General features: G+C 39.1%; 2 protein-coding genes across 4 annotated transcripts in view; one reads left to right on the top strand and one right to left on the bottom strand.

Moving 5' to 3' along the window:
• LOC134212728 (adenylate cyclase type 10-like) overlaps positions 1-26,768 on the bottom strand; it is a 110,482-nt gene that overhangs the window by 69,243 nt on the left and 14,471 nt on the right. The gene's annotated exons all lie outside the window — the stretch shown is intronic.
• Positions 934-12,589, top strand: LOC134216897 (juvenile hormone epoxide hydrolase 1-like). Of its 2 annotated transcripts, none has more exons than XM_062695674.1 (3): positions 934-1,062; positions 11,089-11,849; positions 11,918-12,588. In XM_062695674.1, the coding sequence occupies exons 2-3, from the start codon at positions 11,099-11,101 to the stop codon at positions 12,541-12,543; spliced, it is 1,377 nt and encodes a 458-aa protein (XP_062551658.1). In that variant the 5' UTR covers positions 934-1,062; positions 11,089-11,098; the 3' UTR covers positions 12,544-12,588. The 2 variants fall into 2 exon arrangements, with proteins under 2 accessions (XP_062551658.1, XP_062551657.1); XM_062695673.1 differs by lacking the exon at positions 934-1,062 and adding an exon at positions 7,007-7,278 and having other exon boundaries at positions 11,918-12,589.

Here is a 26,768-nt window from a genome sequence, read left to right as displayed (position 1 = left end):
CTAGCAAAATGCCATATTGCTTGTGGCCAACCAGGTACAAAATGCATTAATTTTAAGAATTAGAATTTGGAAAACGAGTTCGCGTAAGATTGAGCAAATCATAATTAATTGCTTCATTCCCCTCCATTTATTTACTGAAATCACAGCAAATTTGTTATTCTTTTTCTGAGATAAACAAAAAAATGGGCATTCACTTCGTAAAACTAGTTGCTCTCTATTCAGTCATTACATATTTTCATTTTTTTTTCATTTTCATGATGTTCAAGGGTCGCTGGGCCAAGACACAAGTATGAATTTTTAGTTCATACTTTCCATAGTACATCGTACCTATTGATGATGATGATGATGATGATGATGATACTACCACCTATTGTAGCAAGGTACCTGCCGAGTGCCGATAGCACTGGCCATATCTGACAATCGATTTGATCATGATTATAATATTGTTTATATTTCATCAAACTCCTGTATGAAGGGCCAAAATGGGTGGGGTGGTTCCATATGCAAAGACACTTATGCGAATCCACGGGATGAATTGAGAATCTCCTTCCAGAAGAAAGTTCGTACACACAATAATATAATCTAGCCCTCGTTTCCCAGATTTACCCAATAGAAAATAGGCATCGCAACCTCCTTACACATTGGATGCTTTCGGTTCTGCATGATACACGGGAGGGTATCATAGCCTGGAGTAAAAGCATAAACTGGAAAATTCATTGATAATGACCCGAAGTACTGTTTAAGGAAACTCCTCACGGAATCCAATTTTCAAAGTACTCGCGTTTTCAAGGGCACACCATGTGATACGGAAGCAACGCACAACTGTCATTTTTATTGTGTCAGCTTTGCTTCAGTGAAGAAATGCGTGAAGAAATAAAAATTACAGTTGTGCGTTACTTCCGTGTCGAATGGTGTCGAATTTAGATTCCGTGAGGAGTGCCCTTAAAGAGATGTTAAAATACTTCGTTGGCAACGTCAACTGCTTCTTCTGGTGTTTCGAAACTATCGAGATAGTCATCCATGTAATAGTTGTGCTGGATGGCTTTCGACGCTCTTGGAAAGGTATTCTCGAACTCCTTAGTATTTGCTCTTCCAACTCGTATTACAAAGGGGCCGCAGTAAAGGTAAATGGGCGGATATAGGGCGTCAATCTGGCTAGTGGTAGGGGCGCCATTCGTGGCGGGTTTGACGCACATTTGTATACTCGACAGTAGCAACACGCTTTAGTTACTTTGCGGACGGACGCTCTAAGGTTGGAAATATGAAATCGCTGGCGTATCTCATTCACAACAGTTTCATTGTTTGCGTGGGCGAACTTACGATGGTATGAGTCAATCACTAAGTGAGTTAGGCGGTGGTCTCTAGGAAGAATTATTGTATGCCTCGACTCAAATGGCATCCAAAGAGCATATTTTGTGCGGCTGTCTTTGCGGATCACCCCGAATTCATCGAATGCAGGTGATAGCTTGTAGAGTGCACTATTTTTCTTCAGTCCTGAGCGTAACATTGAAGGCTGCTACGATTGTTTCTTGAGCGCATCTATTTCTTCCGGGTAAGACTTTTCTTGAGCAATTCTGAACAATACGAGCTCGTCTTCCATGAGCTCTTTCTGGGATAGTTTACCACGATGCTTGGTCTTGCAAGCCTTGATGAATCGGCGAATGTAAGCAGTAGATCGTAGAAGACGTTCGAATTTCGAAAAACGTTCACAGTTTATGAAGGACTCAGCCTGTCTAATGTGGTAGGAATGAACTGGCTTCAATTCTTCTGTTGTTTCCGAAATCAGAAGTTTTTCTTTTGGCCAATTCTGTTCTGGACGATGGAGAAAATGTGGGACTGCAAACCAGCGGTTCGATAGGTTTACAGCCTCATTATTTGCTTTAGTTGCTTTATCCGCTACATTTTTACGAGATGGTGCAAATCGCCATTCTGATTGCGTAGATTGGCTAAGAATTTCACTAACTCGGAATCCGACGTATTCGTGCTTTCGAGAATCGAGGGAATTGTGCAAGTGTACCAACAATCTTCAAGATTTTATCAGGGTAAATCCTCGATTGCATTCATCGGAACCGTGGTCAAAGGCATCACCTACAAAGGATGGCAAACCGACTTAATGTCGAGACTCGTTCCATGAGGTGTGAGCAATCTAACCTCAATAGTTCTACTCCTCGGAGCTGCAATGTATGCAGTGAGCCCGCTCTATCAGAAGATATAGTGCAATGTGAACTCTGCTGCAACTGGTACCACTATATCTGCGCCGGTGTGCAAGGGTCGACGTTACAAGACTCTTTTACTTGTAAAATGTGTACGGATAATACCATACCTACCTTCGCACGGTCGACAACTTCCAGTACTAGAACGGCGCGATTGGAACTAGAGCTTCAACGCCTAGAGGAGGAGAAACAATTTTCCGAACAGTTCTATGAATGACGATAAACAACTGCGAGAGAAGGAAGCAAATCTTCGTTTAGAAGCGCTTTGCATGGAAAAGGATAAGGAAGAGAACATGAGACACCTGGCATCGATGAAGGAAAAGGTGTTACAAGAAAGGGAAGACCGACTCCGGCAGGAAGTACACTGGATTTTGTTTTTACACGATTTACATTTTCTCAATTTTCCACTCATCCTAAATGTTTAACGTTTATTAATTATCATGTGATTTTTCTTTGATTTATTCTGGATTTTTTGAAACATGTTGCGAAGAGTTTGGTGGCAAATTGAAGTCACACGATCAAAAATACGAGCGAAAAAAAATCGTGTAAAAACAAAATCCTGTGTACTACAAAAAGAACCGGAGCAGAAGGAAGAGGAGCGAAGAATGAAAGAGATACTTCACAAGGAATATTTGTCTAAGAAGTTCCAGGTGATGCAAGGTGTACTGGAAGATGATGACGACGGAAACAGCGAGAGAAGCCACCGATCACGTCGTGGCATTTCGAAGGTGAGAGACTGGTTAAGCACTTCAGCGACAGCGAAATCGAAAACAGGAAATGTTATTCCGACCATCGACCGTTTGTCGCTAGAAGAAGTTCCGACTACAGCTAGTGGTATCCCAATTTCAGCGTCCGTCGTTGATGTCCTATCCACCCCAGTGACGTCCACTATAAATCGTCCATATCCTACGACCAGTTATGCTTCTGGATTGTGGATTTCCAGTTGTACCGTTTCCATCGCAACACCTGTAGGCAATACTACCTCCGTGAGTCCAGCCGGACCCGTGGACCCAAGTCAACGTCTCCAAACCGAAGGTCACTCTGACCATGTATCAGATGCAAACCAAGGCTGATATCTTCGGGTTGATCCCCCAGCAACCATTTTGTACTGTTCATCGAAGTGGTGAGCAATCGCACAAGAGCAGGTGAAGCCTCACACGGAACAATTCCAGTCGGTACATACATCGGTGGCGACTAAAATGGTGAACCCACAAGGACGTTTCAAGCCTACATGTCCACTATTCGAGGAGGACCTGGAAGAGAGCTATAGTTTTTGCGGCCGCAGTACGAGTGGCGAAACAAGGAGTCATCACCATATGAAGAAGCCTCATCAGGTCATCCCCCGCCTCCAGTACAATCATCGATGAGAAATCAGGTGTAAAACCAGCGTTTTTGCTTTCGAGAATCGAGGGAATTATGCAAGTGTAGCAACAGTATAGTACCACAAAAGTTTACCTTAGTTTTGATGACATGATTTGATATGATAATTATTTTGTATATGTATGATTACGTATGTTGTGGGTTCTTAGTGTAGTAATTGGTGTGTATTTTTTTTAAAGATTTTCATGGTTTTCAGGCTTCATAAAACCCTTCTAATCTGATATTCTTGTTAGAAATAATGTTAGAAAAATGCTTAAGGATATCATTTTAATACCAAATTTTCCAAACTACCCATACACTTCGGCAAACAAAGACGCAATCGGCGACCCGACGAATCCAACAGCTCCTCCACGCAAACCAACATCATCAACAAGCACGCGAGGGTCTCTGCTACCCGTTGATAGTGCTGGGAGCGCCACCAGACTCCCCAAATCGTAGTCAGAGTCGCCGCCCACAAAAGCAGACAAGTCTCTCCGAAAAGTTGGCACTGAATTCAATTTTGCCGTGTTCAAACGAATGTTGTCTTAATTGACTCCCCCATCCCGGGCACAGATTCTTTCCGAAGGACACTCAATATAAGTTCCTAGGGAAGCCAAGCACCAGAGACTGAGGAAAATCAGCTACACCAACATCAGGCGTCTCACTGAGGAGTATTTCAGCTCAAATCCTGGCCAAAAGTCAAAAACAAAAATTTTAGATATTTCCATATTATTTTTCGTTTTTCAGTTCTCAAATAGTGATACTAATTTGCCATGGGATTTTTGAAACAATATTGTTTACTTGTAAACGATGCTGGCTGTCAAAACTTCACCATAATTTCAATGCTAGTTTTATCGCATTTGTGCATTTAATCATGTTTTTCTTGATTTTTAATGAATTTCAAGATGAAAATCAATATATCATTAATGAGGGTATTCAAAACTTCTTCAAGCATGATTCGATCTGAATTTTTTTTCAGGTGATCCATAATCATGATATAATTTGCTAGCTTTTTTCTACCTTTTTACAATAATATGTTTTACGAAATTAAAATTCCGATTGGGTTCCAAACCAGTCCAAACAACAAAATTGTTTGGAGTTTTCTGAATAAGCTCCATGAAAAACATTTCACGCATACTCACGCAATCGTGACTTATTTTTATTTTAATATAGTGAAGTTTGCTTAAAATGCTAGAAAATAAATCATGGTTTTGAGTGCCAAACCTCACATAAATTATGTTTTGCTTCCAAAGAAGAGTGAGACTTTGATTAACATACCGACCGACGTTGCAAAGCATACGCATTAGGGTGGCTCAGATTAGTGTGGGAAAAACTTTTTTTAATTTTGGGTCGCCCTCTTATTCAGTTCTATTTGATGCCCTGATGCTCTGGACAAAATTTCAGCCAAATCGGTCAACGTTTGGGCGGTGCAAAACTCGTTGGAAGTTTATATGAAAAAATGTATGCAGAAATACCAAAAACAGTGAATTGCAGTTGAACGACACAACTTACGATGAAGAACTATGATACTCATTCAGATCTTGAAGAATTTAATACAGAATGTTATGCAGAAAACCGCGAGAAGATTAAAGTTTGCCCGGCTAAGTTATTTGCATTTCTCTGAAGTGGGGTTTGAGCAAATTTCGTTTCCTTTACCTTTGAAAGGAAATAAATTCACCCCTACAACACTCCTGTAGAATGATAATATCTTTGTCTAATAAACTCTAATTTTCTCGCGGTTTTCAGCATAACATTCTGTATTTAATTCTACAAGAACTGAATGAGTATCATGGTTCTTGATCGTAAATTGTGCCGTCCAACTGCAAATCACTGTTTTTGGATATTTCTGCATACATTTTTCCATATAAACATCCAACGCCTAAAGCACCGCCTAAACGTTGACCGATTTGGCTGAAATTTTGTCCAGAGCATCAGGGCATCAAATAGAACCGAATAAGAGGGCGGCCCATCAAAAAATGTGAAAAAGTGTTTTTTGAGCCACCCTAATACGCATTTTTCGAATGTTAAGATTATTAAGTAACATAGCGGTTGATTTGCATTTCATATTTAGAGACTTTTACATGATTCGATGATAAATTTATATTGTTGAAGTAAACAAACAAAGTACATCTTTTCGGAAAATTTAGTAAGTAATAATCAAAGAATGAAGATTAACATAAGGAAGATCATACTCACTAACAGAGTCAGAAGTGAGCACCACTCGTTGCAAGCGCGCTGTAGACAGCGTTCTTGCGCCAAGTGGTGCTCAATCAAAAAACAATAACTCACGCTGTCAGTGGTCGTACTTCACTGCTAGATGAATGTAGACAACATAAAAACAAAAAATATACTTTTACTGTTTTTATTCAATGCAATTACAGACGACAAAATGATTGACATACTTTTGGCCACGCTTTTACACTGCGTACTCCTATGTGCGTCTGTTATTTAAGCATCTATGGGTGATATTTTCAATACGGCCGTTCAGAATGGTTCAGCGGATGCGAATTATGGATCAGTATTAGGTCTTGTAGTTTTAAACAAAGCAATCTTACTACACGTGAAAAATTATGAAATAATAAACGCTTTTTTTTTGCATATGGTTTCAACACTCAATGTTCGAAGCGTTATAACTTTTTTCGTGGACGTTCCAGCAACGTGCCTTCTTCAGCAAAGTTTTTCGGCATCCTTTGGTTTATACTTGTGGGCAATGTGCCACTTGGTTTAGATGAACTGAAACATCTAGTAGTGGAAATGCAAAAATATACGGTCTCCCATACTAATTTCCACACAAACTTCATACGCGATGCGGAAAGCAAGGAAGCAACCAATCGGTCCCAAATTCTGCACAGTTGTTCAGGACCCAGAATAGCTTCGAAAAACCATTGATTTGAAAAAATGACCATGACGCCCCACTCTAATCTGCATACATTAAATATTTGTGTTTCGCGACCCATCAAACGTCTGCTCACGACCTCCCTGGGGGTTTCGGCCTACGGTTTGGGAACCCATGCCTCAAAGAGATAGTAACCTTTTCACTACAGGTACTTCAAAATTAACGAGTTGTTCGAAGCGGGTATACCCCGTTAGGTATAATTAACGTTTGGCATATCGATATTCAAAAAATGACAACCCCTCATCCACAAAAAACAGTCTATGGCATAAAGAAGGTAAAATTATGCCTAACGTACCTTACGCATAACTCCTATTATGCCTAGCATCTATTATGCCATCGCGCACCCATTAGAAGTAAACTCGCCCCTCCTAGAGGACTCACACATCAAATTTTGAAAGAAAAAAATGCAACCTCACGAAGCATGTGCTGATCCGCACGATCCAGTAGAAGCAAACACCGACAACGACGCATGATAAGATACGAAGAAATACACCGGCTCATATGCCATCTACACTCTTCCTTACTAGGAGTATTTGTACGAAAGCATCATGTCATGCTATCGAATGAGAGCAGTATTTATTTACCAATCGCAGTATTTATTTACCAAAGTTCAAGAAAAATTAGCGGCAAACCGTCCAAATTAAATTACTAATTCTCTCATGAGCCAGCTGTAAGTCAGTCGATTCAAATTACTAGTCCCAATCACGGTTCGAACGGTTGGTTTGTGGTAAGCGCTTCTATCGTAAAGACATTGTGGTGTATTTATTTAGAAACTGTCATACGACAAGTTCAATAGGGTAAAGTCAAAAGGTGAGTGATGAAATCATTTCAATGTGACCCTAGAGAAAATTGGTATTGAAAACAATCAAATCTAATGAGTTATTTCTTAGAGTACGTTAGCAAGTGTTGTTCTAAAACAATCCCCATCTTGATTAGATTTTATCCTGCTATCATATCGAAGCTATACTAGTTCACTACTGTTATTTGTTTTGTTGAAAAACCCAATTGTATAACGTGATTGAAAAATTAAAGATTGCACTACATTTCTATATACACAATATTTCACAAATTGTTACTGCAGCAGCTAAGCAAAATCATAAATAATACAACATTTATAGTATTCATTCAAAAAGTGTTTCAAAACACTAGTAACTGTTAGGGCCCTCTTTAGCCTAGCAGTAAAATGCACGACTGTAAATCAAGACCATGTTGAGAGTGGCTTAGTTCGATTACCGGTCCCGGTCTAGGCCATTTTCGGTTTGGAAATTTTCTTGACTTCCCTAGGCATAAAAGCATCATCGTGTTAGCCTCATGATATACGAATGCAAAAATGGTAACTTGGCTTAGAAACCTCGCGGTTAATAACTGTGGAAGTGCTGAATGAACACTTCGAGGCGGCAATGCCCCAGTGAGGGATATAATGCCAATAAAAAAAAGAAGAATACTAGTAATTGTTAATGGAACAATAAAACAGCGTTGACTTGTACCTCCCGAAAAACCTATAAAAAAGTAATTAAAATTTAAGTAACATGTAAAAATTCATTCAGTTCATTTTGGATTTTTTGTCAAAAATTTAACCCCCTGGTTAAATTAACAAAAAAAAAACAATGAGATATTTGCATCGGCCTTACCGATAACATGTTACCATAAAATGAGAAGCTCAGCTCAGCTCATAATATTATCTGAATGTTAGATAAGATATTGCAATTTAGCTCGCTCACCCTGACAGGTTTGGAATGATTTGTTTTTAGTGCATGATTTAGTGATAAAACACTTTAATCATTGTTTCCTGATATTCTTGAAAGTTTATATCCGTTTATATATGCTTAGTAGAGTGATACAAATTTTGACTTTTTCAAGTTTTAAAAACATATGAGAACTTTTACAAGAAAACAGGCCATATTTATTGCGAAACGATTTAATGCTTGCAAGACAAGTTATTAAGGGAATACTAAATCGTGGGAAATTCAATTTAACACGTAATAGAATCGCTTCACAACAACAACTGCCTTCCAGCTTAGGAAGCATTCTATGTAGTCAATTAGTTGATTATATATGAGTAGTTCATGAGCCACCTCACGGAACGGTATTTTACTTGAGGGTCGATTTTCACAGTAATTTCCATACAAACTTTAAATGACGTGTGGACAATCATATTACATCTAAATTTATTAAAAATTCAGGAGGATTATTAAAATTATTAACTGGCAAATGCAATCGTTTAAGCATCGGGAGGCAAAAAAGTCAAAATTTGAATCACTCTAATGCTTAGGTATTTCAATACCAAACGTATAATAATTTGTGATCCGTTTGGTATTGAAATACCTAAGCATGTTATGCCTAAAGTATTTTGCATATAATTTTTTGGTATTTTATCTCTTATGCAAGGCTAGTTCATACCAATTTCTGTTATCTGTCGCTCCTGCTCGGGTAGCTCTATCTGAACGAGAAATACCGCGATTTTTATACAATATACATATTACATTCACAAAACGCAAATCATCCTTGACTTAGTGACCAAGCAATTTAGCGACTCAGTGATCGATGTTTATGACATAATATTGAAAAGGGAAGGAAAAGGGACAGTATATTAACAAAATTCATAGAACTTGTATATAAAATACAACTAAATAATATATTATATTTTTTTAATATGAAATTGTATATGTATGGCTTTTGTCGTTTGCTCCTTTATATCTTCTTCTTATTGGCATTACATCCCCACACTGGGACAGAGCCGCCTCGCAGCTCAGTTTTCATTAAGCACTTCCACATTAACTGCGAGGTTTCTAAGCCAGGTTACCATTTTTGCATTCGTATATCATGAGGCTAACACGATGATACTTTTATGCCCAGGGAAGTCGAGACAATTTCCAATCCGAAAATTGCCGAGACCGGCACCGGGAATCGAACCCAGCCACCCTCAGCATGGTTTTGCTTTGTAGCCGCACGTCTTACCGCACGGCTAAGGAGGGCCCCTTTATATAGTGCATGTATTAAATTCCACTTAGATACTTTCTTTAGATAAGAGTTAAAAAACCAGAACGCCTGATGTGTTCTGATATTTGAGTTTTCTTCTACTAGAGTAACCGTTCCAGGGCAGAAGCCATGAACAGAATAACAAAAAATGATATGAACTTGATTGATATAAGAGGTAAAAGAACAGGCGATAATATCAAAAATTTGCACCGAAATATCATTGATATATCAAGATATGCTATGTATAAGAACAAACTAATGGCACATGATATTGATCATTTATTACAAATAGCATAATTTGATCTTCTCATGATATATTAGTACAAAATATTGATATTATCGTCTGGTCTTTTATCTCTTATATCAGTCATGTCCATATCATGTTTTGTTATCTTATCAACATTTGATATTAATGAGCTATTATCTTCTGCTCGGGTTATGCAGCGTACAGACGGTTTAGCAGTTTGACCAAAATTGACTCCACCCCTTGTTTATGGCTCGTTTACATATTTGCTAATTCTAGCGGACAATGCATTATACACTAGACACTTATTGGCGAAGACAATTCTTGTTTACATTGCCACGTGATAAACTTATAATGCTAATATAAAAAATCACGGAAATAAAGTATATAAAATAAATGTTTACATTGAGCTAAAGTCGTGCTTGTGTTTTCAGATAATGCATAGTCCGACCGATAGAATTAGCGAATATGTAAACAGGCCATTAGTCAAGCATCCACTATTTTTTTATATTGCATTTTATCAAATCTTTATTTTATCAATACGCAAAATCGGCCAAACACCGTTTTTGCCTATCTCGTATACTAAGTACCGCTATAGGACCGCTCCAAAACCAAACTTTTATAAAAGGCTCGGAGACCCATAGTGTTATATACCAACCGACTCAGCTGGACAAATTGAGGTGATGTCTGTATGTGTGTGTGTACTTAGCATTATCCGTAGATTGTGGTCTAGTCAGACTCTATTCAAAATTAGACCGATCGCACATTGCGTTCCGGAGTTATTAACAAAACATTGTTTTAAAAGCGAGAAATTTTTTTTTCGGAAATTGCTGCAATGCATTGAATGAATGCTAATAAATGAGAAATAATGGAAATAATTAAATCTATTTCCCTAAAGTGCTATTTTCACTTATCTAATGTGTTTTTTTATTCCATTTTATTACGCACGAGAAAGGCATCACCATCGCTAGGTGGATTAATCTGTTTTTTTTTTCAAATAAGTTGTTTGTCAGGTCATTTTGATGAACATTGCTAGAAATGTCAAATTTCAAAGCCTACTATGACGATAATTACAAAATAGTCGATTTGAGGTCGATTAAAATAGTCGATTTCCTTAATTAAAATAGTCGACAATATAGTCGATTTCCTAGAATTCTAGGATTTAATATGCTCTAATTTTCTCTTCAATAAAGAAAAACAAAGTACAGAAGGAACTAACCAGGGACAAAGAGCATGTTGAAACATGGTTTGTGTATGAAGCAAAGGATCAACTATATAGTTTTTGATTCTTTAAAAAAGCTGTTACTAAGCCACGGAGAAAGTTCTTTTCATAAAACAGCTAAAATTAAACCGATAAAGAACGATAACTGAGTAATATACGTACAATCATTCCACAGATTCACTAACATGGGATTTTTCGTTCGGGTTCTGTTCGCTGGAGCCACACTGCTACTGGCCATGGGGTACAAGCAGTACAAGGACGCAACCAAACCGGTTCCCATCCCGCCGTTGGATCTAAAAGAATACTGGGGTGCTGGAGATATCAAACAGTACAAGGAAGATACCACCATCAAGCCCTTCAATATCGCTTACTCACCGGAAGTGATCGAGAAACTGCGTTCCAAACTCAATGATACCCCGACGCTTGTTAAACCATTGGAGGGAGCAGCCTTCGAATATGGCTTCAACAGCAATCGGCTGCAGGACATTTTGAAATATTGGAAAACTAGTTACCTGAACAAATGGAACGAAAGGGAAGCCTTCCTAAAACAGTTTCCACATTTCAAGACCCAAATTCAAGGTTTAAACATTCACTTCATTCATGTCAAGCCTAAAGTTCCAGCAGGTACGAAAGTACTCCCACTGATTATGTTACACGGATGGCCAGGATCGGTTCGTGAGTTCTACGAAATTATCCCCAAGCTAACGACCAAGTCGGACGATAAGGACTTCGTGTTTGAAGTAGTAGTTCCCAGTTTACCCGGTTACGGATGGTCTCAACCTGCTTCCAAACAAGGACTGGACCCATTGAAGATCGCCGTTATCATGAAAAATTTGATGAAACGAATTGGTCATCAAAAATTCTACGTCCAAGGGGGCGATTGGGGCTCACTTATTGGCAATTTAATTGCAACTTTGTTCCAGGATAATGTAATCGGTAGGAACTTATTTTGCTACCTAATAACATCAGTAAATAACATAAAACTAACTTTGCTTGTCCTACAGGTGTCCATTTGAACGTGTGTGGCTCGATTGGATTGCAAACAATATTAAAAACCGTTGTCGCTAGTTTTGCCCCATCGCAGTTCATTGAAGAAAAATACGTTGACTATTATTATCCAGCATTACCCAAATTAACATTTATGCTGGCCGAATCTGGCTACATGCATCTACAGGCAACCAAACCAGATACGATCGGTACCGCACTGGTGGGTAATCCAGTGGGTCTTGCCGCATACATTTTGGAGAAGTTCTCCACCTGGACCAACCCATCGTACCGTCAGCTACCGGACGGTGGACTGGAAAAGTACTTCACCCTGGACAGCCTATTGGACAACATTATGATCTACTATCTGACCGATTCTATCACCACCTCACAACGACTCTACTACGAAAATTTTTCTAAAGGCGGAGCCACTATGGCTATTGGACAGAATCCTACCAAAGTACCTGCGGCTTGTTCTAAATTCAAATACGAACTGATGAACGTAATTGATTGGGCCTTGCGGGATCACTTCACCAACTTGGTTCAGAGCAACCACTTCGAGGATGGAGGTCATTTCGCTGCTATGCAGTTACCCAACGTTTTGTACAAAGATATTATAACATTTGTCGCAAAAGTCGAACAGTGATTGTTATCAGTATGTATCGGAATACATTTTTGTATTAAAAATTATAAATGTTACAAAACATACCTGGAGTTTATTTTATGAACAAATTTCCATGTTTTATCTTAATTTGCATTTTCGTTTGAATTTCACGAAGAATGCATAACTTGCACCATTCTTTGTTAGTGTGAGATCTTCAAGAACTTCATCCGAAGTTATGTCATCTTTGATATTCTCGTACGTTTGTGGTTCGATTGGACGAAAATGCTCAATTTTAGCGTTACGCAATTAATGGATCTTCTTATGGTTTTGGTTGGTTTTGTCTTCAAATACTAGTACACTACATGCTTTATGAAATTTCAAAATAATAGATTTGGTCGATTAGTTGCCGATGATTCCCTCTACTCCCCGGAGGAAATCTGTATGCTTACGTGGGCCTGTACCGACAGCTACGCTGTTGTCGCTCCAAGGAGCAACAAATCCACGCTGCTACATGATGACCTGGTTGTGATGACCTTTCTTACTAAATATGGGCCCTGAAAACACCAGTTTGAAGATCCTAAACTGGAACGATTGTTCTGTTAGGAACAAAACACGTGAGTTAGCAGATTTTCTCAATGAGTATAAAATCGGCAGCAGTGGTCGAGATTGGTTCCACGGTCAACCGACATCGAGAAATACGGCGCGTGTTGATGATATAATGTTAACTACGAGGCTCTCCCTGAGACATCGGAGGACATCGACCGGCAGCAATGCATCAAAAAGGCGATCTCGCTGGCCCGGGAGCAACACGTTCCAACAGCTCGACAGGTAAGCAACACCCTCACCATTGACTCACTCACCAAAGATTTAATGTAAAACGAAGGCAGTCCCAACGTACTGGTCTACCTTATTTGAAATCAGAATACAATCGCATGTCTAAAATCATTAAAGCCAGAAATGTGTACCTCAGAAATAACGACTCCTCTAATAAGATCAGCACTTTCCTAGATAGTAGTATCATTTTGGAAAATGACGAAAATAAAAAAAAACTAAGCCTCGACCCATTCCAGAATTGATCCCATTAGAGGGGGGCAAAATATCGTCAGTCCGCATGAGGCTGCGGTTAACCAGTATGTAATCTTCATTCGATTCCTAACAAATTTTCGAACTATTGACTTATAAGAAGGCTCCATGTTTTGATAACATTCTTAAATCGGAGCTTAAAAACTTGAGTGAACCGTTTTATAATAATCTTTCACTGATCTTTAACCAGTGCTTGCGGTTGAGTTACTTCCCACATTCGTGGAAATCAGTCAAATAAATCCCCATTCGGAAGCCCGGGAAGGACCCAACATCTCCTTAAAGTTACCGCCCTATAAGCCTTCTCTCAGGGTCATCAAAGCTTCTTAAAAAGGCAATTTATTGCCGATTAAACGCTTTAGTAGAAGAAAACAATATTTTACTCCAATAACAGTTTGGGTTTCAGCGTGATCGATCAACCTTGCACCAAGTGACTCGAGTCACCAACATTTTCAAAAGAAACAAGTCTGTCTCTCAAACATCCCCCATGGCATTGCTCGATGTCAGAAAGCTTTCGACAACGTCTGGCATGATGGGCTGGTGTACAAGCTCGAACAATACAATCTTGACGGTGGAACGTGGGCCAACGTGGCTGATTATCTTAACTTGACCTTGGATAGTAAATTAATCTACAGGCAGCAGGTAAATAAAACTATTACAAAATGCAATATTTTGTTAAAATCGTTGTACCCACATCAACCGAAGATCAAAATTGTCCATGAAAATCAAACTTGTAGTGTATAAGCAAATAGATAATTTTTTTCCCATTGGTATTAATTATTTTGAATCTCCTGTGTTAGATTATGGTGTGATTAGCGTAAAAAATGCTTTGCCTTACTTGTCAAGAACGCCGTGTAAACGATGGACTTTTGCTGTTGAAGAGGACCTGAGGGCACTCAACGTTCAGGGCAGGGCGACTGGAAGCGATTGGCCCAGGATCGAGTCCAGTGGAAAAGGATATTCCATTCGGCGTAGACTCATCGAAGAGCTGTAGCACATCAAGTGAAGTATACATACTTTTGACAGTAACTGTTTCCAACGCTGAGACTACAATTTTTCGCATTTTATTTATTGAAGTTTTATCAATTAAACATACAATTAGTTTAATATTATGGACTCAGAACATTTCAAATTATTACTTGGCTGTTTAGTGCTAATGAGTTTGAGCAATCCCTACATGGGAACAATCCCGAGAAATGTTTTCCAATTTTAAAGACGGAAATGTTTCGATAACAATCAGTCACTACGAAATAAGCAAGGATAGCATTGGACCGAGTCCAACGCAATGCCTAAATTGAATTGCTTCGCAAGGGGGTATAAGAGTAAGACTGTGAAGATTTAAAAAATCTGGATCTTGATTGCACCTGTTGGAGAGAATTCAGTTGGGCTATTTCACTGGTAGTTTAGTTTGCTCAAATTCATGCAGATCTCATGCCGAGAAATTATTGAGTTTTTATCACTTCGGAGATCATCTGGACCCTTATAAATCAGCACTGGCGGTGCCAGAGTTATGATAATGTTGGTTCACCAGCAATTTTGACGTAATTAGTTCATTCATAATTTGGCCAGTACAGAAGTAAAACAAAGCCCTATTTTGACATTGAAATTAAGATAGCAAACCAGGAAAATTCCCCAAAATATTGAGATTACAAACCATCCTCCTATTTGATTCAGGAGTTCCTCCAGAAACTCAAAAAAATCTTGGAGTATTCATCCAGGTGTTATTTCATAAATTTATCCCCAAATTCTTTGGAAAGTATTCCAGACATTTTTTTGTAAATACCTAAAATAATTCTATGAAAAATACCTCCAGGAATTAATTAGGAAAGTCATCCGAAAATTTCTACCTTCAATTTGTTTTTTAAGAATTTCTCTAGGTATTTCATACAAAATTATTCCAGGAAATCATTTTATAATTCCAACAGGGGCCTTCTTTTGAAAAATCCCCTCCGCAAATGAATTCAAAAATTTCTTCAGCAACTCCTGAAGGAGTTTCTATCGCAGTTTACTAATTTCCGACAAATTCCTTCGAAAATTTCTGTAGGAATAGCTTAGTAAGTTCCGTAAGGAATTCTTCCGGATATTCGTTCAACTCTGTTACGGATTCTTAAGGGAAATCTTCGTTTAGTAGTATTGTCAGAAACTCCTACAGGAAGTAATTCAGAAACTATTTCATCAATTCACTGGGAAATAGCTGCAGTGAAAATTCCATTTCTTAGACAATTTATCCAGTACTTCATTTGGAATGTCCTCCATAAATTTTATGACGAAACTCTAGGAATATCCGAACAACTTACGAAAGTAATTTCCAAAGGAATTTCTATAAGATTTTGTAAAAGAATTCGTTGGGACATTCATCTGAGATTTCTTTCGGAATTTCCTCCACGGGTTGATTTGAAAAATCCTCTAGAAATAACTCCAAAAATAAATCTAGAAAATTCTAGAGAAATTCCTACAGATATTCCTTTGAAACTTCAAAGAAGGACATGTAATAATTCTTTTGGAATTTCCATTAAACCTTACTTTAGAACTGCCTCCAGCATATTTGTTTTGGAAAACCTTAGGGAATTTTATATGGATTTCTTAGAATTTTCAGAGGATTTCCTTTAGAAACTTCTGGAAGAAAATTCAATGGAATTACTGGCGAATTTTTTAAAAATTATTTACAGGATGTCGACTCAAATTTGAGAATAAAATTCCCTGACTTTCCAGACAATTCTTCGAAAAATTCAAAGTCCAACAAGTCGCAAATGCACTGCCTGTGAGTAGTCATATAAAAATATTACCACATATTACTGAGAACACGTAATAAAGCTTTTTTGAAAAGTCGTGAAAAAATGGATTTCAAAAAGTGCCGTTACTAAAGACGTTTCATAGCCCTTCATTAGTATTGTATTTATCTCATGATAAAATGTTATTATCTCATAATAAAAAGCTTGCAAATCAAATCCTTATGTGCTTGACATTGAAAAACCAACATAAGTCCAGATAAGCAGGTGTGAATTATATTTCAATATATTCCACATCATTTGGAAGCAACTGCTACAGGCTCGCTGCGCTTGTGTCATATGTGCATATCGCCCTGCCTACACTGGGGCGTTTTGACCAGTGAAACATATTTTCAAAAACCGTTACATTTTTTAAGATGGAAGCAATTTTATATCATTTTAACCACTGGGAAAAGTTATTCTGTTACCCAACTGAGTGTTCCAGTGCAAGTTTTGCGGACAGTATGCTAGAGTCGCTCCAGAATGTTGAGCAAACGAACGTTAAAAGTTACATCAAAACTGTAACTTTTTGTATTTTGCTTTTAATTTCATTATGTAATACAAAAATACTTCCACATTCACATAGTATGATGATTTTACAAATATCTAAAGGTACCAACTGATTTTTTCTTAGTTAGTTATAGTTTTCTATAAATCAGAGGGGGGCGTTTTGGCCAGGTGGGGCGAATTATATTGTCTTATCCTAATCATGAATGAAATCCCTTCAAGCTCACATAAATCTTTGCAGCACTTATAGTAAGCCTAGCAAAATATTCTAACCACTGCAATACTTTCAATAACTTGGTTTGAACACAGTTAGGTCGTTAAATTTTTGTAGATTGTGGCCTTGGGTTTAAATAAATCAATGGTCCCATGGAAAAATATCCAAAAAATAGGTGTGTTTTACACTTACTCTATTTATTTTATCGATTTTTAGTTGTTTTTCAAAAATGATCTTGGAGTTCCAGCTTTGTTTTATTTATAGAGAGTTGCAACAAGCAATGAAACTTAATAAGGAACATCTAAGAAAGTTTTTTTTTGAATAACTCGTGGAAATATGTTAGGAGATTCCTTTGCATATTTTTTATATGAATCCCTTCACGAAGACATTCTATTGAAATTTGAGTAAATACCATACCAAGTTTTTGGAGCAGAGCTTTTAAAAAAATCTACTGAACATTCATCAAGGAGCTCCAGGGGAAAAACTATCGAGACAGCTTTTTAAATCTTTTGAGATTTTTTTATGTTTCAGTGAGAATTCTGAAGTAATTTCTGGACAAAACTCTCAAAGATCAACCAGAATACTTCGACACGGTTGTTTCATAAGGGCCAATGTCGCAAACGTAAACAATGCCTTTTCCTGCAAATTCCTCGACAACTAGGACCGCTCCCAGCTAACAATCACTTGGAACTGGTGGTGCTCCGCGCCTTCTATCGAACGGAAGTGGAAAATACCGCCAGAAGTCTTTAATCTCTTTGAAATCAGCAGAAGAAGTCAATGTTTACGTTTGCGACTTTCGCCCTTTTGAAACAACAATGTCGACTTCTTGATAAAATTGTTTTATAAAAATCAAAAGCAGCGAATGCAAAACTGAAACATTACCATTGACAACAACATCCTCCTCCTCTTGCGTCCGAGCATAATTATGGAGTATCGAGTAACGTTTAATGTGGTTTAATTGAGACCATCGCCACCTACGTACACGAGGTAGTCCATATGATGCTTTTATCCACTATCATTTTCACTACATGACCATTAATTTGACCACCTAAGGACGTGAGGATCGACGAATGACTTTATAAGCTCAAGTTCAAGTTCTCGTAATGTTTTTAAAACATTACCCTCAGAATCATATTTGGAGATGGGGCCGATGCTGTAGAGTGCCGTCACAGGTCAACAAAGATACAATTCGGGGTTTTCGTTTAACAAGTTTCCAAATATCTAGTTGTTGATTGTAGGTTGAACATGTTTGAACTGTTCTGAACTATGGCCTATTTCAGCTATTTGATTCAGTTTCGACTGCTTTCACTAGATAATTTTCAAACATTTTGGCGTTACATTTTCATCAAAAGGAAATGAACTATATTAGGTTTTTCATTAGAGTTAGTAGAGTTCAATAGAGAATTAAATGAAATTTTCCGATATCATAAGTACATCAAATTATTTTATAAGGAATGACTCTCGCGATTGATGATTAAGTATTTAAACGGACTTTCAGAACTTATTTTGTTTGATGGGAACATGACTCAAATCCAAATGCTAATAATAAGGAAACTGCGAAAAAAATCAAATTGACTCCGATACGAAACCATTCCAACTAAATAATCTAAAATATTAAAGTGGACTTTAAAAAACTATTTGGATCAGGTCTCAACAGTGACCATTTAGCAACATGGCTTTGGAACCTCTGTTATTGTTTAGTGATTTATAGAAACAAACTCTATTACCATGGAGAACATGAAAAGGACCCGGAGTGGTTGTCGGCGGAGGTTGTCGACTGTAACTGCCTCGGAGTATTGTTTATCGGCTATGCAGTCTGATGACCAGCAGTTATATTAATTCCGATCCGACGTTTCAGTACCTTTATTGGTCCTTTTATAATGGATTAAAATTGGTTAAGAATTTCATTGCCATAAGTGTCCTTTGTTTAGTATATTGCCCAAATTTTAAAAAAATCACTAAAATTTTCAATATTGGCTTATGTGATTTTTTCCCTGACCTCAATCAAATTTCCCTGACTTTTCCTGACATTCCAGGTCCAAAATGAAATTCCCTGACTTTCCCTAACTTTCCAGGTTTTCCAGGTAGTCGACACCCTGTATTTAGAGCTCCTGGAGCTCCCAAAAAGTATTTCTGCAGAAATTTGCAAATGAATTTTTGAAGGATTTTCCGGAGTAGAACCTGAGCGAATTTTCAAAAAGTATTCCCAAAACAATTTTTGAGAAAATTGCTAAATGAATTTCCAATACAATTTCTAAAAGAATTCCTTAAGGAGCTTCCGGACGAGTCCCTAAAGGAATTTTCGAAAGAATTTAGGATGGAATGTCTTTTAGAATTTCCTAAAAAATGCCTAGATTTCTACAGAATTTTTTTTTAAGAATTACTTCAACATTTCCTCAAAATTCTTTCAAAACTCAATTTTTTATCTGTGTTCTATATTTATAGTTAGAATTAAATTGAGCCGATACAAATATTTCAAAAAAGTATGTCCCTCTCGGATTATTTTGCCTAAAAATAATAAATTGAGGGGGCAACAATAAAATTTCCAGAAAATGTTTAGGGGTTTCAAAACTTTCTCTTACAAATCCAAAGAGTCCTAGATTTTTTTTCATTTTATTATACGACCTGCTGAGGAAATGCATGTTCCAGATTCGGATTGAATACAGTGTCCCGTAGGGTCTCCAATTAGCGTTGCGTACAAAGGCTTAGGATTACCAATCCGGAGATGGCGAGTTTGTATCTTGGTCCGTTCTAAGATGTTTTCAGGTGGGAAACATTCTTGACTCCCTGGGCATAGTGTACAGGGTTGCCACATATACAGATTTTTCTGCATTTTACAGATTTTTGAGGTAATGCTGTGCCCAAGAATCTGTACATACAGATATACAGATTTTTGGAAAATTTACAGATTTTACAGATTTCTTGAGGATTTTAGTACCAATAATTATTGTAAATTACTTTTATGCTACTTTTAAATGATCTTATTAAAAGCAATTTTTAAATTAAGTAAATTCCTATTTGAAAATACAGAACATGTGGTCTCTGGTAGGTTTTGTTCCTAATTGGTAATTTATGCACATCAATGATTTTAAAATTCGATCAGATTATGTTCCGGAAAATGTTCAGATTATATTTTGATACATGTGGTCTCAGAAAAAGCTCTAAAATAATATTGAAACATCAGGTCTAACTATCATTGATCATATCTGAAACACTCTGAAATGCTTTGAAAAAGTTTATCACTCTTTTCAGAGTGGCTGAATATTAGTCCAATAAAGTTGTTGTGCATATGGCTATAATGAATCCTTGACATATGTTATTTGTAAATGATCAAATATTAAATCTTGAGAAAGCAAACATTGTTGCTTGTATTCCTTTACTTGTAATCCTTGGAAAGAAATGTGCAAAAAATGTTAAATTATGACATGTCTGACTTGTAGTTTCGCTTAGTATTTCCGGACTTGTATCTTTTCAAAACAAACTTTATTAAAGACGATTGTGATTTGGTTCAGATGGATACAGATTTGCAATACAGATTTTTTGATCTGAGATACAGATATAAAGATTTTCTGAGGCAAAAATACAGATTTAAATGTGGGGCCCTCCGACGCGCGGCTACAAAGCAAGACCATGCTGAGGGTGGCTGGGTTCGATTCCCGGTGCCGGTCTAGACAATTTTCGGATTGGAAATAGTCTCGACTTCCCTGGGCATGAAAGTATCGTCGTGCTAGCCTCATGATATACGAATGCAAAAATGGTAACCTGGCTTAGGGGCCGTCCACAAAGTACGTCACGCCTCTAGGGGGAGGGGGTTCTGAGCAGCGTGACGATCCATACAAAAATGTTTGGGGTTTGTTACAAAAAACGTGACAAAGGGGGGAGGGGGGGTTGAAAATCGCCAATTTTTGCGTGACGTACTTTATGGATCTTCCCTTAGAAACCTCGCAGTTAATAACTGTGGAAGTGCTTAATGAATAGGGTGACCATATGGTATCCTAAAGGAGGACATGTCCTCCTTTTGCGCTAAAATGTCCTCCTTTTTGGAAATTTGCGGAAAAAAAACAGTTGCATGAAAAACTATTGCTGATGAAATTCTTGCTTAACAAACAATAATATAACAGAAGTCCATCCTGTAACAAAACATCGCACACGTTTCCCGAGTAGACGAAAATAGCTCAATAATATCAAATGTTGATAAGATAGCAAAATGAGATATGGACATGAGACAAGAGATAAAAAAATCAGACGATAATACCAAATTTTGCACTAAAATATCATCAGAAGATCAAGTTATGCTATTTATAATAAGTGATCAATATCATGTGTCATTAGTTTGTTCTTATCCATAGCATATCTTGATATTAAAATCATATTTCGGTGCAAATTTTTGATATTGTTGCCTGTTCTTTTATCTCTTATATCAATCAAGTCCATATCGTGTTTTGTTATTCTGTTCTTGGATTCTGACCGGGTTGCGTTTCTGATTTTATTTCTAAGTTTTTTCTAAGTAAAGTTTTGGAATAAAAATAATGTAAATACAGGTGTCAAAAATATCAGAAGCATCGGAATTGTGAGAAATGGATTAAAAAAAGAATGCAAATGCTTCTCAAAATTGTCTACAAAGAAACATGGCATTAAAAAAAACTGGACAACTAAGCATCTTGTATTCAGTCCTTATAGAACCTAATGTTTGGTCAGTTATCTATTTTTACAATAAAGTATTCAGAATTATAACAATGATTCTTGTTAGAATTCTGTGGAATATCATTGAAAACGCCAGCATAATAATATTTAACATTTGTTCACTACTTTTTCCAAAAGACTTTAGTGTGCAAAAATCTAACAAATATAATATTCCTAATCATATTAAAAACAAAAAATCGATCGATGTTTTTTGTGTCCTCCTTTTTCAACTAAATGTCCTCCTTTTTCGCTCAATTCGAGTGAATTGTCTTCCTTTGGTAAAATTTCATATGGTCACCCTATTAATGAACACTAAGCTGCGAGGCGGCTCTGTCCCAGTGTGGGGATGTAATGCCAATAAGAAGAAGAAGAAGAAATGTGGCAACCCTGATAGTGTATCCATTATACTTGCCACACAAAATACATACTCATGCAATGGCGGACATAGAAAGCTTTCAATTAATAACTGAGGAAATGCTAATAGAATGTTGAAAAGTAGGCCAAGTTCCAGTTGGAATGTAGAGCCAGAGAAGGAGAAGAATAAGAAGAAGGTAAAGAAGAAGTGTCTCCGTAAAATGTTAATCACTGGTGAGTTATCTCACAGATACTCCAATAAGCCATTTTATAGAAAGCTCAAATGACAGGAGACCAAATACTAATATTTACATTTTACAAGGAACATTTGCGAAAATGAAATGAAATGATGATGATGATGACGAAATGATGATGGTTTACATGCAAATTTACCAAAACAAAGACCGAGCCGTCCACTCAAAATTTCGATCAGCTGTTCGAATCTGTCTTATAAAATGGCTTCTTGAAATTAATCCGTAGAAAGCATTCAATTCCGTAAATCTACGGAAAAATCCGCAGACGTAGATCTGCACGCAAAAAATATCGCAGTCGAAACTATAGAGATGTCGCAAATTAATCGATTACTTCGATTCATCGTTGTGATAATCGATTACTACCCAATGGTTAATCGATTCAATAATCGAGAAGAATCAAGAGAAATCGGTTAGTTACTAATCGATTAATTTGGATTTTACGACATAATAAGGATGTCGATTGCTTCGATTAATCGTTGTGATAATCGATTAATTTTGAATCGATTTCTACCCAACGATTAATCGATTCTAGTATCGACAAGAATCAAGAGTTTTAGTTTTAGTTATAGTTTATATATATATATATATATATATATATATATATATATATATATATATATATATATATATATATATATATATATATATATATATATATATATATATATATATATATATATATATATATATATATATATTAGTATACTAATCGATTAATCGGGATTTTACATCATCTCTACTCAGTGGCGTAGCCAGAAAATTGGTCTGGGGGTTTTCTGAACATTTTTTTCAAAAAAATTTTCTTCCAAAAATTTTGTCTCTGGGGGGGTTTTATACCCAAAACCACCCCCGTGGCTACGCCACTGACCAATCCCTATCCCTAACTAGTTGCTTACTTTAAACTACACTCAAAATAATTGTCACTTTAATTCTACTATAAAAAGTAATGTAGACTTTAAAAATCGAAACTTTCATCGGCCTTACTGGAATCAAGTAAAACTTACTCAAATCACAAGTGCATCTTAATAAGAAATGTAGTGGAATTCATTAGAAAACATAGAAAATAATATTTATATACTCTTCAAGTGAATTCTACTCAAAACGAATGTATGAAAAATGTATGAGTGGGGTTCTCAGAGCGAAATGTATGTATATTGACCATCGCTAATGAAACATTTTGCAGAAGCATTATGAGAACGATTTGCAAAAAATATGTTTGATCGATCATTCCAGTTCGAGACAGCAACACGTACGGACGTGTTTTTTGCTCGCGCATTTTTTCGAAGTGTTTTTTCTCGTTCTTTCGCTGTTTACGTTTTCGCTTGTCGCGTTGGCGTTATTTTCTCCCGGACCCGTCATGGGAGACTCGGTGGCCGATTCGGTCGCTGGAAAAGTGCCTAAGCGCACTGCTCTTGGAGGCGCGGGTAACCCCTCCAAGCAACTTTTGCAGAGCAACGTTTTTTCGCCGTTGCCGCTTGATGACGCCGGCAATCCGCCGAAAAAGAGGAAGAAGCAGCAATCGCAGCTGCCGCAGGTGCAACCGGAGCGGAAGGAGAAGTGCCCGCCCGTGTTTGTGAAGGGCGATCCGCCGGATTTACGCCCAAAAATTCGCCAGCTGATCGCTAAGGGGCTGAAATGTACTTTTCGGCTCTGCAGCGAGGGCGTGAAAGTGATGCCGGCCAACAGGGACCATCATCAATCCGTCGTGGAGTTCCTCGAGGTCCACAAGTATGAGTACTACACTCATGACCACCCCGGCACGAAGCCGCTCAAGGCTTTGCTGCGAGGACTTCACGACATGAAGGAGGAAGAGCTCCAAGCAGAGCTTGAAAGTTGCGGACTAAAGCCAGTAGTCGTCAACAAGATCGCTCGTCACGACAAGGCGAGGAAATATCGCGACCAGCTTTACCTGATCCATCTGGAGCACAGCTCCACTGCCTGGAAGGACCTGAAGCTGGTTGGCGTTATAAATTACACCGTCGTTGACTGGGAACGATATCGGCCAGTGCACCGCGATGTCACGCAATGCACCAACTGCTTCAATTTCGGGCACGGCACCAGGAACTGCCGCATGAAGCCGCGCTGCAACAAGTGTGGCGAACCCCATCCGACGGACGAGTGCGACAAAATGGAGGTGGCCGATCCCAAGTGCGCCAACTGTGGCGACAAACATCGGGCCACCACAAAGGGCTGCCCAAAGCGAGCCGAGTTCCTGGAAATCCGGAAGAAGGCTTCCACCAGGACCATTCCGAAGAAGAACCGTGTTCCTGTAATCAACGAGGTGAACTTTCCAGCCATCCCGGCTCCCCGTCGTGTGATTCCAATACTCCCACCGCTACAGCCGCACAAGCGACTGGCAGCGGCAGCTGCATCGGTCCAAGCTCCAGCATCGTCGGCACCATCCACCAGCGAATGGCCCCCGCTTCCTCCTCCTGGGTTCCGTCGGCAGTCGGAGAACGAAGCCGTCCCACCGGAAGAATCTGCCCCGCTGTACACTCCGGAGCAACTGATGCCGATCTTCGCGCAGCTCGCCACTCGACTGCGCGGCTGCAAACCCCGATTCGACCAGGTCTTCACACTTGGCATGTTCATCATTGAAAATGGCTGCTAGGGTGGGCCTGGTCAACTGGAACGCTTGCTCGCTAAAGAGCAAAACAATCGAGCTGAAGGATTTCCTTGAGGAGAAGGAAATAGACGTGGCGTTCATCACCGAAACGCACCTAAAACCGGAGGTGAACATCAACATCCCGGACTTACGCATCGTGCGACTCGACCGGCCGACCAGGGAGGTGGTGTGGCCATCGCTCTTCGCTACAACATCAACTGTCGTCTGCTTCCAAGCTTCCAGCTCAGTGTCATCGAGGCCATCGGTGTCGAAATCACCACTTCGGTCGGCACAATCGCGCTCATCGCGGCGTACTGTCCAACGCAAGCCAAAGCCGGCGATGGATCATCGGCTGCCCTTCGGAGGGACATCGTCAAGCTGACGCGGAGGCAAGGCCAGTATATCATTGCCGGCGACTTGAATGCCAAACATCAAGCCTGGGGCAACAGTCGCGGCAATCGAAACGGCACCATCTGGAGCAACGACATGGAGGAAGGCCACTACACGATCCTGAGCCCGGATTCCCCCACTCGGCTGAGTCGGTCCGGTTCCCACGCAACGCTCGACCTCTACGTAACAAACCTGAGTGACCACGTCTCGCCTCCAAGCCTCGGCCCATTCCACCTTTGATCCCACTAGACAATAATGGCTCTAAGGATCGCTTGATAACTCCTGCAGAGAAGGTCGCTGAAATAGGTCGTCACTTCGTCAGCTCACACAATCTTGGGCAGAACATCGTCAGTCCACACGAAGCAGCCGTCAACGAGCATGCTAACAACATCCATTTGATTCCCAACGACTTCTCGGAGGAGTTGGAGATCTCAGCTGACGAATTGACGGCCTATATCAAATCGTCGAAGAACATGAAGGCCCCAGGCTTCGACAGCATCCTGAATCTCGAGCTCAAACACATGAGTGCTCCGTTCTTTGAGCACCTCTCGCTGATCTTTAATCAGTGTCTCCGGCTTAGCTACTTCCCATCGTCCTGGAAGTCAGCGAAAGTTATCCCCATCCGGAAGCCTGGGAAGGATCCTTCCTCCCCCAAAAGTTATCGACCCATCAGCCTTCTCTCAGGGTTATCCAAGCTATTCGAAAAAACTATTCATCATCGGCTACTTGAGTCTGCCGAAAATCTCAACATCTTGCTCGAGGAACAGTTTGGTTTCCGACGCGGTCGGTCAACTGTACACCAACTGACCCGAGTTACCAACGTCCTCAGACGGAACAAGTTTGTCTCGAAAACATCCGCCATGGCCTTACTCGATGTCGAGAAGGCATTTGACAATGTATGGCATGATGGCCTGGTGTACAAACTACAACGCTACAATCTTCCCAGCTACCTGGTGAAAATCATCAACAATTACCTGTCGGCAAGGACATTCCGGGTCTCAATCAGCGGAGCGAGTTCCAATGCGCACAACATCGTCGCAGGCGTTCCCCAGGGCAGTATCCTCGGGCCCCTGCTTTTCAATCTGTTCACCTCCGACATGCCAGAACCTCCAGAAGGCGGCATTCTGTCTCTGTTCGCAGATGATACATCCATCGTCTACAACGGTAGAGTGATCAGAGCGCTAGTGGCAAAACTCCAACGAGGCCTGGATGCCCTGACAGAGTACCTCACTAGCTGGAAGATCTGTATCAACGCGGCGAAGACCCAGGTCATCATTTTCCCCCACTCCAAATCCCCTAACTTGTTCCGCCTGGGGACTGTAAAATCATCCTCAATGGCACGACTGTGGAATGGGCCAATGAGGCCGGCTACCTTGGCTTGACCCTCGACAGCAAGCTTATTTTCAGGCAAC

This window comes from Armigeres subalbatus, chromosome 2 (genome assembly GCF_024139115.2).
Source record: "Armigeres subalbatus isolate Guangzhou_Male chromosome 2, GZ_Asu_2, whole genome shotgun sequence".
Classification (NCBI taxonomy): Eukaryota; Metazoa; Arthropoda; class Insecta; order Diptera; family Culicidae; genus Armigeres; species Armigeres subalbatus.
This window is presented reverse-complemented; position numbering and strand designations above follow the sequence as displayed.

What these genes read in the sequence shown, in the direction of transcription:
- LOC134216897 (XM_062695673.1), top strand. Translation starts at nt 11,099, where the DNA reads ATGGGATTTTTCGTTCGGGTTCTGTTCGCTGGAGCCACACTGCTACTG. An exon ending in GTTCCAGGATAATGTAATCG is followed by an intron (nt 11,850 to 11,917) that starts GTAGGAACTTAT and finishes CTTGTCCTACAG; the next exon opens with GTGTCCATTTGAACGTGTGT.